General features: G+C 41.9%; 1 protein-coding gene across 1 annotated transcript; it reads right to left on the bottom strand.

Moving 5' to 3' along the window:
- Positions 1-206: 206 nt before the first annotated feature.
- Positions 207-2,633, bottom strand: LOC132894731 (uncharacterized protein K02A2.6-like). The gene has a single exon (XM_060934848.1). It carries the CDS (start codon positions 2,631-2,633, stop codon positions 207-209), a length of 2,427 nt encoding a protein of 808 aa, XP_060790831.1.
- Between the last annotated feature and the right edge of the window lie 11,449 nt (positions 2,634-14,082).

The following is a 14,082-nucleotide window of genomic DNA, read 5'->3' as shown; positions in this document are numbered from 1 at the left end:
AGTTCGCAACCGTGCTTTTTGCTCTTCTTTCTATCTGAGCTCTCTGTTGAAGGTGAACAACCTCTTTTTGTCTTTAGAGGCCTCAGGAGGTCAAGACGAGTACGTAGCTGTCTTTTGAGGAGAGCTGAAGCAGGAGACACCTTCGTGGTAGCGTGAGGTGTGTTCCGATAGGACAACAGAAAAGCACTGAGGCATTGGTTAAGTGATCACATGCCTTGTGCAGACTTGAGAGCTTGCTTCATGGTCTGAACAAATCTTTCAGCGAGCCCATTGGTAGCTGGGTGATATGGTGCTGATTTAATGTGATGAATGCCATTCTCTTCCATGAAAGCCTTGAACTCTTCAGACACCAGTTGTGGACCATTATCACTGACAAGTTGTTGTGGCAATCCAAAACGACTGAAAATCAATCGTAGTTCTTCGATAGTTTTCTCTGTGGAAGTTTTCTTCATTACGATAACCTCAGGCCATTTGCTATGAGCATCAACCACCACTAAGAACATGTGGCCCTCTAGTGGTCCAGCAAAGTCTATGTGGACTCTTTGCCAAGGTTCTTCAGGCCAGTCCCACGGATGTAATGGAGCCAGCTGTGGATCATTTCTCAGTTTCTGGCAGTCAGGACATGATTTGGCCTTTTCCTCTATAGCTGCGTCCAGGCCTGGCCACCAGAAATAGCTGCGTGCGATCTCTTTCATTCTCACCACACCACAATGCCCAGAATGGAGTTCACCAAGCACGTTTCCTCTTAGTGGTGGTGGAATGATGACGCGATAACCCCACAGCAGGCATCCAGACTGGACAGAAAGTTCATTTCTCCTCACTAGATATGGCTTCAGACTCTGAATCATCACACCCCTCTTTCCCCGGCTGATGATATCCATCACCTCAGACAGGACTGGGTCAGTGTGAGTATGTTTCTTCACATGAGCTGAGGTTACCGGTGCTGCAGTCACTTCCTTGAAGTAAAAGATCTCAGCTGGTTTTGACTTTGCATGCGTGACTGGCAAAGGAAGCCTAGAGAGCCCATCCGCATTTCCATGCAAGTCTGCCTTCCTATATTTAATGTCATACTGGTGACCAGACAATAGTAGGGCCCAGCGCTGCATGCGACTGGCGGCTAGTGAAGGGATTCCAGTGTGGGGACCAAAAATAGAAGTGAGTGGTCGGTGGTCTGTCAGTAGAGTGAACTTTCTGCCAAAAAGATACTGATGGAATCTCTTCGCTCCAAAAACTATAGCTAGTGCTTCACATTCAATTTGTGCATACCGGCCTTCTGCTTTGCTCAAGGTCCATGACGCAAAAGCGATTGGCCTCTCTTCCCCTGACGGCAATATGTGTGACACCACAGCACCCACACCATAAGGTGAGGCATCACATGCCAGCTGAATGGGTAGTGTGGGATCAAAATGCATCAGGGCATCAGAGTTAGAGAGAGCCATCTTAGCTTCTCTAAAAGCAGTCTCGCATCTGGCGGTCCACTCCCATGTCTTGGTGTTGTTTAGCAGCTCATGTAGTGGCCTCAGTTTATTGGCAAGATTAGGCACAAACCTCGCATAGTATGTCAGTAGACCTAGAAAGGATCTCAACTGGCTCGCATTATTTGGAGATGGTGCTTCAACAATAGCCTTTACTTTAGATGGCGCTTTGTGCAGTCCTGCACTGTCAATAACATGACCCAGGTACTCAACAGAGGATCTGAAAAATTCACACTTGTCTTGTCGAACTCTCAAGCCGTAGTCTTCCAGTCTTTGCAGTGTTGCATCCAAGTTCTGCAAGTGTGACTTTTCGTCGGATCCTGTGATCAGATCATCTAAGAAGCACTGGACCCCAGGTAGACCACTCAGAATTTGGTCTATGGCTCTTTGAAAAAGAGCTGGAGTGGAAGTAATCCCAAAAGGGAGCCTCTGATGCCTGTACAGACCCTTATGTGTCACTATAGTTAACAGTTCCTGAGTTTCAGGGACAACATGCATCTGGAGATAAGCCTGGCACAAGTCTATCTTACTAAACTTTTGCCCTCCAGCCAGACCTAAGAAGAGGTCATCGATGAGAGGTAATGGATACTGTTCAGCAGTCAAGACTGGGTTCACTGTGACCTTGAAATCGCCACAGATTCTTAGAGACTCATCCTTTTTCATTACTGGGGCAATAGGTGTGGCCCATTCACTTGTTCTCACTGGTTCCAGTACTCCACTCTTAACCAGTCTGTCTAATTCAGCCTCTACTTTCGATTTGATGGCATAAGGAACAGGCCTGGCCTTTAAACACTTTGGGGTGCTTCCTGGTTTTGTTGTCAGCTTAACTGTTATGTCTTTCATGCTGCCAAGTTCACCATCAAAAACTTTGGAGTGTTTCTCCAAAACCTCCCGCAAGGAACCTGTGGTTCCATCATTCACGAGGAAAACCTCTTGCCAGTTTAGTCTGAGCTCTTCTAGCCATCTGTGACCCAATAGGGCTGGGCGGTTTCCTGTGATGTACAGGGGTAAAGTCATATTCTGCTTGTTGTAGTCCACAGTTACATTCATGACCCCTAACACAGGAACAGTCTCTCCAGTATAGGTTCTTAATCTTAATTTAGTTGCTTTAAGAGTGAGGTGTTGCAGCTTCTCTTTGTAAACTGTCTCTGACACCATGGACACACGGGAACCTGTATCTACTTACATGATGGTTCTCTAACAGTGGGGTGACCCAGTATCCATCATCACTGTCCTTGATTGACAGAACATGCACTGTGTCCTCATCAGACTCACTGTCACTTGGTGCATCTTGGTCGTGCTCCAATTTATTGACATGTTTCTTTTTATTCCTTCTGAAACTACTTTTCTTCACCTCCACAGGCTGTTTTTCTGTTCTGTTTTTATTTCTACAGACGCGTTCGATATGGCCTTTCTTACCACAATGCCTGCAGTTTAAGGTGGGGTTTACATTAGACCGTATCAGCGGATCATCAGATTAACATTTTTAAAACGATTAGCGTGCACACAGCAACGCCAATACACGATTCGCGTGCACACAGCAACGCCAATACATGGATACGCTCGACTCCGCAGGCATCCTGCGCTCCAAATCACTCCGCCCTGAACAGCGAGTGCCCTCTGGAGGGTGCGCACTCCAGCCCTGCGCAGCTCACAGAGCGCGCGAGTGAAGTGCACGAGCAGTGATTTGGGACTGAGCCGCTGTGTGTGTGATCCTAGTGCATATCGGGCATGCGCGTCACTTACCACTTGCAAGTGGAAGGATGGCAAGCCTAAAGACAATCATAACTACACAATGGGCAGTATTTGCATCAGTATTTGCAGTATTTTCATACTTTTATACTCTTTAATGAAAGGTGATACAAGGCGGAAGTCCGCGCTTTTTCAGCAGTCGCGTCACATGACCAACGCCAGCGAATCAGGAAGGTGGATGTCACAGTGACGTTGTCCAATGACGACGCCAGCTAGAGCTCAGCACAGCGTATCCGCGTATTCTCAATCTTTACACAGCACCGGACCAGACACGATCTGGATTGAATACGTGGACCCTGGCGGATTCCTGTTTCCCGGCGTTTCCAGGCGTTTTAATGTAAACGGACAGTGCATCCGCGAAGAAAACGAGGCAGATACGGTCTAATGTAAACTTGGCCTAAGTCCCTACACCAGCATTCTTGTGCCTCATGACCTGTTTTCCCACAGCGGTAGCAAGGCCTATCAGCTGTTTTGTTCTTGAGTTCAGAAGGGAGCCTATGCACTTGAGTTGCGGCACTTAACTACTGGGCTTCATGTGCAGCCATTTCCATGGAGGTGCTTATCTCTATGGCCTTTTTCAGTGTCAAATTGGCCTCAGAAAGTAGCCATTTTTGAATGGACTCTCAGCCTAGACCACACACCAATCTGTGTCATATAGTGTCATTTAGGGCCTCTCCAAATTCACAATGTTCAGATAAACGTTTCAGAGCGGCTACAAACTGTGACACAGATTCGCCCTCCTCCTGATTCCTTTTATGGAATCTAAACCGTTCTGCAATAATTAGTGGTTTGGGGGAGTAATGATTTCCTAATATTTTCACGATACAATCATATGATTTCATCCCAGGTTTGTCTGGTTGCACTAAACTGCGCAATAGATTAGTTTTTCCTCCCATAACACTCAAAAATGTTGGCACTTTAACGTCATCTTCAATCTTGTTAGCAAGAGCAAAGTACTCAAATCTCTCCATATATGTGCTCCACTGCTCTGTGGCTTCATCAAAAGGTCCAATATTTCCAAATAGTGCTGCCATTTTGCAACAGTTATCCTTATACCTCTTTTGCAGTATTACTTTCACTTTCAATCAGTTGTCTTCGTTTCCTCTCACCATCTTGTTTGTTGCTGTCTGTCTTCTATTTTTCTCCCCTTTTTGGATCCTTTTCCTTTGCCAAGTCGTCCGTTGTCCGCGGCAACACAGTCTAGCAGTCCAATCTTCTCACACAGCAACTAGTTAGTAGCTACGCTTAGCCAAAATCTAGCATGAAACATCCGCGAGAGAGAAAAAAACCCCTTCCAAAACAGATATTCACCCGCGATTAACACAACGCAGGAACGAAACACCTCGTCGCCAGTTTGTTATATACTGGCTCATGTACGGAGCCTCTAACTTTGTTAGAAATAATGACACTGTGCAGGAACGTTTCTCTGATACACTCTTTGTATTTTTAGAACTCTGGAATCAGCATAACATAAAACAGAGGCGCCTGCATACAGAGGCGTGACGGAATCAGCACAGGGACAAACTTAAACTGTTAATACACAACAAAATACCATTAGCCAATCATGGCGAGTGCCCTAATGTGCCCTCTGCATGTTTAAATTAAAAATAAAACTTTATAACAACAATTTATCCATTTTAAAAGTAATGATGTTGCTAAAAGCATCATATTGCTATCAGTTGCTAAAAAACCTGGATGCAACCATTTGCACTGAAACCGGACATCCGCCTATGACATAACCAACACACTAGTACACTGTTTACCTTAGTACCACAGAGGCATCAAATAAAGGCTTCTAATTCTATTAAAAAAAAAAATCCCCAGGCGCCACTGCTTTCTGTCTGTGTGTATGTCTCTTTCTCTCTCTCTCTTTCTCACACACACACACACACACACACACTCTCTCTCTCTCTCTCTCTCTATACATGTTTGCATACATGCACGTTTTCACTGCTTCAGATGGGTTGAATGCAAAGAAAGAATTCCACTGTGCTGTAATGTAATGTATATGTGACAAATAAAGGTTACTAATTCTTCTAAAAATCTAATCAGAAATTTTCTGTCACCATATGATTTTTACTGCAAACAAAATACACAAATCAACAAGCTTCAGTTTAATGAAGTCTAAATTTTCCTCAGCTAGATAACGCATATGCAGTACTGACACAGATATTAGTAAACAAGGAACATTGTCATAGCAACGCAATTCATGCCATCTAAAAAGATTGCTTTTCTCAGTGAATAAAGCATGTCACATAAAAATACAAGGACATTTTTTTGGAAACAAACAAACAAAAAAACAAAACACCTGAGTAGCCAGTGTGTAGCGTTTATAGGCAGCAAAAGGCTCCCAAAGTGTGTGTGTGTGTGTGTGTGTGTGTGTGTGTGTGTGTGTGTGTGTGTGTTTTCACTGCTTCAGTGATCTGGCTTATTATTATTTTTTTTTTTTTACAAAAAAAAAAAGGTCAAAGTAAACTTTATTATCCCAGAAGGGAAATTCAAGTGGTCAAGGTGCTTACATATACAGACAAGACGTAAGACAAAGTCGACAAAACTTAAGAACAGATAAATAAATGAAAAATAAAAAGATAGATAAATACCCCCCTCTAATTCTATTCCCCTACATACCACACATACACACACACACACACACACCAAATCACAGTATCAAGTCCTCTGCAAGGAACTTGATATTGTGATTTGGTGTGTGTGTGTGTGTGTGTGTGTGTGTGTGTGTGTGTGTGTGTGTGTGTGGTATGTAGGGGAATAGAATTAGAGGGGGGTATTTATCTATCTTTTTATTTTTCATTTATTTATCTGTTCTTAAGTTTTGTCGACTTTGTCTTACGTCTTGTCTGTATATGTAAGCACCTTGACCACTTGAATTTCCCTTCTGGGATAATAAAGTTTACTTTGACCTTTTTTTTTTTGTAAAAAAAAAAAAATAAGCCAGATCACTGAAGCAGTGAAAACACACACACACACACACACACTTTGGGAGCCTTTTGCTGCCTATAAACGCTACACACTGGCTACTCAGGTGTTTTGTTTTGTTTTTTACACCCAAACACTTGACACTCAGACATCTTTAGGGTTGTTTACAACAATTTAGAAGCAATGTGTCCACTAGCCTCAGTAAGTCATGTAGCGTGCAGGTAAGTCACGTCTCTGATTCTCTCACATAATTTGTACTCAGAGCACAACATTTGAACCTTGGAGAGACTGAGATGGCAGTGCCCAGGGACATTGTTTTTCTTTTAAAATAAAATCTGTACACAGTATACAAGTACAAATATGAACAAGTTAACATTCTAATGTGTTTTGTATGGATATTATCTGTCAGTACAAAGTAGTTTATTTTGGGGTTTTGTTAATCCTTAATTCTAAATGCCTGTGGCCCTAGTAGAAGCAGAGGTGGACAAAGTCCCCAACTTCATTACTTAAGTCAAAGTACAGATTCCACTGGTTAAATGTTACTCCAATACAAGTGAAAGTTGTACAGTCAATTTTTTTTACTTAAGTTAAAGTACTGAAGTACTTGCTTTTAAAAATACTTAAGTATTAAAGGTACATTTTCTGTCAACGCATCATTGTATTATTGCCACAGCACTTACAAAACCTAATGCCATTACCAAAGACAGAAATGTGAATTCACAAAATGAACACATGCTGTGCCATCATGGTGGTTTAATATTAAGCTAGTTAGTCAGTGACACTCCACCTGACATGCTAGCAAACTCTTTTCAAACTTGAAATCATATTGGGTCACTAATGCTACTAGAAAAGAAAGATTTCTACATTATTTGGCAAGATTATCCTAAAACATATTTCTGAAAGAACTTCAGATAAGTTAACGTTATTCATGTTAGCGTAACTCTGTTTTTACATGATAGCTAACAGTGTCCAAGTTAACTAGCTACAGTATGTGTTAACGTTAGCCATGGACAAGGCTGTGGGAACTTGGTGGGCAAATCCATAGAAAGTCATTTGACTAACCAGACTGCATAGCTATTGCAAGGTTATCGCTAGCTCTAAAAGCACAGACAACTTCATTACAAGCTTTCTCTTGGAATAAAATGTTTACATACCTCAATGTGCTTCCGCAGGTTGGATGGCAAGTTTTTGTAAGCTGTGATGTGGTTTGTTTTTGGCAAACAAAGCAAACATTTAAAATGAAATGAATCTTTAATCCTTTCAGAAAACTGAAGCATGGGTTCATGGGCCATGGGTGTGTGCATTCCCCAGAAGAACCACCTCCTTCCATTCTGCCATCAACTGATAGTGTTCAAATAACGCTGCTGAGAAATCACTGAACTTGATTTTATACAGTTGATGGATGAGACGTGACCCTAGTGATTACTGATAGACTGTCTCAGTGTCACCTGTGAAAAACCAATCACATTTTAGAAAAGAAAAAATCATCCACTTTCAAAGCTGCTTCATAGTAATGAGGATCTTGACAGAAATGTAGTGCAGTAAAAAGTATATTTGCCTTTCAAATGTAGTGAAGTTAGTCAGAAGTTTCCAAAAAAATACTCAAGTAAAGTACAGTACTCAAGTAAATGTACTTCATTACTGTCCACCTCTGAGTAGAAGTACTTCTTTCTTGTCAGAATTAAGTAGGAGTGTCATACCCAGAGATGGCATGGATAGGGAAAAGATAAGTGGGCCTAGAACAGAACCTTTTGGAATTGCAAAAGTTACTTTAAGATCTGTACCAATTCATCAGAATATTTTTCCTGTCCAAACAATAATTTAACCAAAATAGCCAATATCTGGTAATAGCCAAATGGCTAAGCTTAGTATGTGGTGGTGTCAGTTTCACATCTCCAAATTGTTCTATTTTATAATGGAGGTTTTTTTTCTCAATAATTTGAATTTCACCACCTATTACCTAGGGTTAATACTTGGTTAGGAGATTGGGCTATAGTGAATGCTTAAATCAGTTATGTTCCCTCCTGTTTCATTCATTTGCTTATATGATCAACATCACACTGGCAGGTGTGACGACAGCCAGGCAATTGTGTCATCATTCAGCATTATCAGTCTGGCAACAGCATTTGGGTGTCTGTAGATACTGCAGTTATGGATGATATGGCTGATCATCTGGGGGTCCATCGTCACAGGAGTCAGATGAGGCGGTGTCAATCCTATGGATGTACAGCTGGATACAGCCAGTGCTGGATCTGAGGTTCTTGATGTTGACCCAGGCTCTACCTGGGAGTTTCCATCCAGGTGGCTTGTTTGATTGGGCATCAGTGTAGTCTCAGATGTTGAGATGAGATAGGCTATATCTTGATCCAGGTTGAATTGATCCAGTGAGGGTGGAATCGATGAGAGGAGATAAGCCTATGGGTTTCACTGGTGACATGTTTGTGAAGTCGCCTCTTTAGGATGTTTACGTGGACTTCTCTCTTTGCAGCAACAGCTGTGAAGTGACTGGAAAAAAGTCACTTCTATCAGCCAGGTGGACCACTGAGTAGTCTGTCTTAAGTAAACTCAGGTTTATATGCTACTGATAGAAGTAGTGACTGGTGGATAGGTCCTTCTCTAAGGCAGCTTTGATATACTTGAAAGATTTGTCTACAGAAACAAGAGTAATCTGCATAGGCATACTGGGTGCATTCACCTGCAGAAATGTTGAATAAAACAGGAGCCGGCGGCACGGTGGTGTAGTGGTTAGTGCTGTCGCCTCACAGCAAGAAGGTCCGGGTTCGAGCCCCGTGGCCGGCGAGGGCCTTTCTGTGCGGAGTTTGCATGTTCTCCCCGTGTCCGCATGGGTTTCCTCCGGGTGCTCCGGTTTCCCCCACAGTCCAAAGACATGCAGGTTAGGTTAACTGGTGACTCTAAATTGACCGTAGGTGTGAATGTGAGTGTGAATGGTTGTCTGTGTCTATGTGTCAGCCCTGTGATGACCTGGCGACTTGTCCAGGGTGTACCCCGCCTTTCGCCCGTAGTCAGCTGGGATAGGCTCCAGCTTGCCTGCGACCCTGTAGAACAGGATAAAGCGGCTACAGATAATGAGATGAGATGAGAAAACAGGAGCCAGGGGAAGATTGTTGCAGAGTCTCCTCTTTTTGCTTCTCTGGACATTTGAGATTTCTCTGATGAAGGCTCGATCAAGCACCATAAGGAACTTGAGTTTGATGATAGCTAGGGTCTTCAGTATAGCTTCAGGTATATGCCTCTGTGCTGAAATGCACAGATGTTTTGTTTCAGGCAATACTTTAACTAAAATTGCTATATACATTTGCAAGAGCTATCAAAGATATCAAGGTGGCTTGGGCTGACTCGAGCAACCTCACCCTGGCCCAGATTACTAGCCCCCCATCAACCAAACATATAGCTCTTTCTCTCTTTGTTTACTGTGTACAAACTCTTGGAAAGATTCATTTGGGTAGAGTCTAGTCACTAAGCCCTTCCTACTCAGAGGGTGGTATTAGTTTCAAGTTCAGATATTGTGTGTGTGTGTGTGTGTGTGTGTGTGTGTGTGTGTGTGTGTGAGAGAGAGAGAGAGAGAGAGAGAGAGAGAGAGAGAGCGCATGGTTAAGATCTTCACAATACACTGCAGTGCTGATATTTACTGCTTGAGGGTTAGACAGGAATTCAAAGTTTGAAACTAGACAGATCACAAGATCTCCATGAGGCAAACTCTACACTGCAGGAAAGCAGACCTGCAGGAGCAAGCTTTGGTCTCAGCTCTGCAGAAGGAGAGATGCCTAGCTATCCATTGACATTTCTTGCTATGAAAAACAGCTATACTGTATCTTGTTCTATATTAGAAATATACAGTAGACAATCACACTGTTTTTATAACCTGATCAGGAAAAGTGAGCCTGTGATCCAGGGGCTAATAATGCTCTTAAGGTTAGCAACACCTTCTAAAACTAGTGATTCCATCAGATACAAAATACTGTGGAATAATGTTGCCTGTTTGTGGAAGACAGGATAAGGAATATGAATCTGTATTTTTTTATATAACTGTTTTTTCATTACACTCCCTGCAAACACTGAATCACACCCAGCTTGATTCAAACAGCTAGTATTACCATCAAACATTACAATCCCCCCCCCCCAAAAAAAAAGAAAGACACGCAAAATGCTCTCAACACACCTTTACAGCATTGCATCTTCCCTATGCTTTATTCTACCATTGTACTCAACAGGTTTTACAGCAAGATTTGGGATATTCTCTTTCTTTCTGTCTCTGTTTCTTTGCATAACTATGTTTTATTTCATTTCTCTCAAACACACATCTGAAATAAAGACTGCGCCTCCCCCTGCTATGTTTTAATATTTCATGACCCCATACTGCAGATGCAGCCATAAAACAAAACATTAATATTTCATTTGCATTACAGTGTTATTTGTAATAGCTTTTGAGCTGTGTCATGCACTATGCTTGCAGCAGTTATGAAATACAAAATCTGAAAATCCCCCATGACCAACAGTGTGTTAAGAGATTAAGGGCTTTGTTCATGCAGGTATAAGTGTAACTTTGTGGTATAATGACAGCATGTTCATAATCTCATTGGGTGTAAGCCAGTGGTGTGCTTAAGTGTGGTATTTAGAATTTGCCATCACAGCAGGGTTTTCCAAGCCACTCTAATTCAAAATTGCAGTGTTACTTGATATCAAGGACACCTTTTAAAGTCCTGTCCCATTTCTAACATAAACTATTTCTCCCACCTATGAAATGATCTTAATGCATCATAGTATATTAGTACAGTGTCTTGCAAAAGTATTCATCCCCCTTTGTGTTTGTCCTGTTTTGTCACATTACAAGCTGGAATTAAAATGGATTTTGGGGGGGGTTAGCACCATTTGATTTACACAACATGCCTACCATTTTAAAGGTGAAAATTGTTTTATTGCGACACAAACAATAATTAAAATGAAAAAAAAAAGAAATCTGGAGTGTGTATAGGAATTCACCACCCAAAGTCAATACTTTGAAGAGCCACCTTTTGCTGCAATTACAGCTGCATATCTCTTGGGGTATGTCTCTATTAGCTTAGCACATCTAGCCACTGGGATTTTTGCCCATTGCTCAAGGCAAAAGTGCTCCAACTCCTTCAAAGTTCAATGGATTGCATTGGTGTACAGCAATCTTCAAGTTATGCCACAGATTCTCAACTTGATTGAAGTCTGGGCTTTGATTTGGCCATTCCAAGACATTTAACCCTCTGGGATCGAGAGCTTCACTGGTGAAGCTTGGCAAGTTTAGAATGACTAGGTCATGTATCTAGATAAATATACGTATTTGCAAATTTTTATCCTACAAACATGATAAACATAGTGACAAACTTTATACTTTACACTTTCCTATATGCCCACTGCCAAATAATATATTTTTAAATTACCTAAATTAGATGAAACATAAAACTTGTCACCCTACTCAGTCACACTGAAGTCAGAGCACTGAGTGCCCACTTATGCATTCATGAAAGACTATTCACATGGTAAATGGCATGATAATCACTTTCACTCTTTTGGTTTCAATCGGTTTCTCTTCCATGGTGGGAACACCCACCGTAAAACAGGATAAAATCTGTCAGCCATAGTTTAGGCTATTTGGAAGTAAAACTTGTTGTGAGATGACATTCGGATTTTATGTGCTTCCGATGATTCAGGATAGCGAGTCAATTCAATCTTGAGAACTGTGACACTGATGATGAGTAGTGCCTTTTTAAAAAAAAAATTGTTTATTTTACTTTGATTCGATCCAGCTGAAGATCAACTCGAGTAAGTGTAAATATTTCTTCTATTTATTATGAGCAGGTCAGTTGATATGCGTGTGCTGTTGTGCATAAACAGGAAAAATGACTGAGCAAAATTTCCAGAGTTAAAAGTATTTTCCTCAAAAATAGTTAATTTTGCTCTATTTTGAGTTTAGAGTGTAAAATTTGGAGTTGGAGTGGGAGCAAAATTACAGAGTAATTGTGTAACAGAGTTGGTTGTGGCTCTGAACTGAGTAAAATAGTACAAGAATTAATTTCAAGACACACTGAATAGAGTCAAATACCAAAATAAAGTCAAATAATATAAATGAAGCTGTTGTAAAAAGCAATTTTAGAACTGTGTTGGAATGTGTGTGAAAAAACATTATTTTACTCATTGTGATGAACCGTTTTGATCACTTGATCTGATGGGATTAAGAGCTGGCAGTGGAAGGAGTATTCACTCTTCTCATTGAATGGAATGGAATTTTTTACACTTAATAAATTTTATTTAAAGGCGCCTTTCTAGCACCCAAGGACACCGTACAAAAATAAAAGACAAACCATAAAATATACATTAAAATTACAAAAAGAAAAAAAACATTAAAACAAGTTACAATTCAAAATTAAAAATTTGACAGTGCAGTGATTAAAGTTGAAAAGCAAGTTTGAACAGGTGTGTTTTGAGTGAGGATTTGAAATGTGGAAGGGAGTCGATATTTCTAAATTCGGGATGTAATGAGTTCCAAAGCCGGGGAGCAGAGCGGCTGAAAGCTCTGCTCCCCATGGTGGTGAGATGGGCAGAGGGGACAGTCAAGTGGATGGAAGATGATCTGAGGGAACGAGAGGGAGTGGCAACGTGGAGGAGATCGGACGGACATGGGGGAGCGAGGTTGTGGATGGCCTTGAAGGTTAACAGAAGGGTTTTGAATTCAATTCGAAACTTGACTGGGAGCCAGTGGAGCTGCTGCAGGATGGGCATGATGTGGTGGATGGAGGGGGTTCTGGTGATGATGAAGGCAGCTGAATTCTGGACCAGTTAGATCTTCTGGACAGATTTGTGAGGGAGACCAGAGAGGAGGGAGTTGCAGTAATCCAGACAAGAAGTGACTAGGCTGTGGACAAGAATAGCAGTGGCATGGGGAGTAAGGGAGGGGCAGAGACAGTTGATATTGCGTAAATGGAAATACACAGACCGGGTAATGTTATTAATGTGGGATTGGAAGGAAAGAGTGCTGTCGAGGATGACACCCAGACTCTTAACCTGTGGGGAGGGGGAGACGGAGCAATTGTCAATATAAAGAGAGAAACTGTCAATTTTGGATAGTGACGATTTGGTGCCAATGAGGAGAACCTCAGTTTTGTCACTGTTTAGTTTGAGGAAGTTGGAGGAGAACCAGGTTTTTATTTCTGCTAGGCAGTCAGTAAGGGAGGAGGATGGGAGGTTGGAAGTGGGTTTACTGGAGAGGTAGAGCTGGGTGTCATCCGCATAGCAGTGGAAACTGATATTATATTTACGGAAGATGTTGCCAAGGGGAAGGAGATAAATGATGAAAAGGAAGGGCCCCAGGACAGAGCCCTGGGGCACACCGGAAGTGACAGGGGAAGGGTGGGATGTGAAAGATTTAAGCTGAATGAACTGACTGCGGCAGGAGAGATAAGATTTAAACCAGTCAAGGGGGGTGTGAGTGATACCAATGGATGCTAATCTATTGAAGAGGGTGAAGTGACAAATGGTATCAAAGGCTGCACTCAGGTCAAGGAGGATGAGGATGGTGAATAAACCAGAATCAGCTGCCATGAGGAGATCATTGGTGATTTTGATTAGAGCTGTTTCTGTGCTATGGAGGGGACGGAAACCAGACTGAAACTGTTCATACAGGTTGTTGTGAGACAGATGGAAGTGGAGTTGATTATTTTTTCAAGAATTTTGGAAATGAAGGGTAGATTAGAGATAGGTCATAGGTTATTGAAGTTGGTCGGATCTGCACCGGGTTTTTTCAATATTGGTGTTATTGCAGCAGTCTTAAAGGATGTAGGAACAGTTCCAGTGGAAAGAGAGGAATGGATGATGGCAGAGATGAGAGGAACCAGAGAAGGAAGGCAGGCTTCAACAAGAACAGTAGGGAGGGGGT

Source organism: Neoarius graeffei, chromosome 12, assembly GCF_027579695.1.
Source record: "Neoarius graeffei isolate fNeoGra1 chromosome 12, fNeoGra1.pri, whole genome shotgun sequence".
In the NCBI taxonomy this organism is placed as follows: domain Eukaryota; kingdom Metazoa; phylum Chordata; class Actinopteri; order Siluriformes; family Ariidae; genus Neoarius; species Neoarius graeffei.
Note: the sequence above shows the minus strand (reverse complement) of the source record. Positions and strands in the feature narration are given on the sequence as shown.

What these genes read in the sequence shown, in the direction of transcription:
- LOC132894731 (XM_060934848.1), bottom strand. Translation starts at nt 2,633, where the DNA reads ATGGTGTCAGAGACAGTTTACAAAGAGAAGCTGCAACACCTCACTCTT.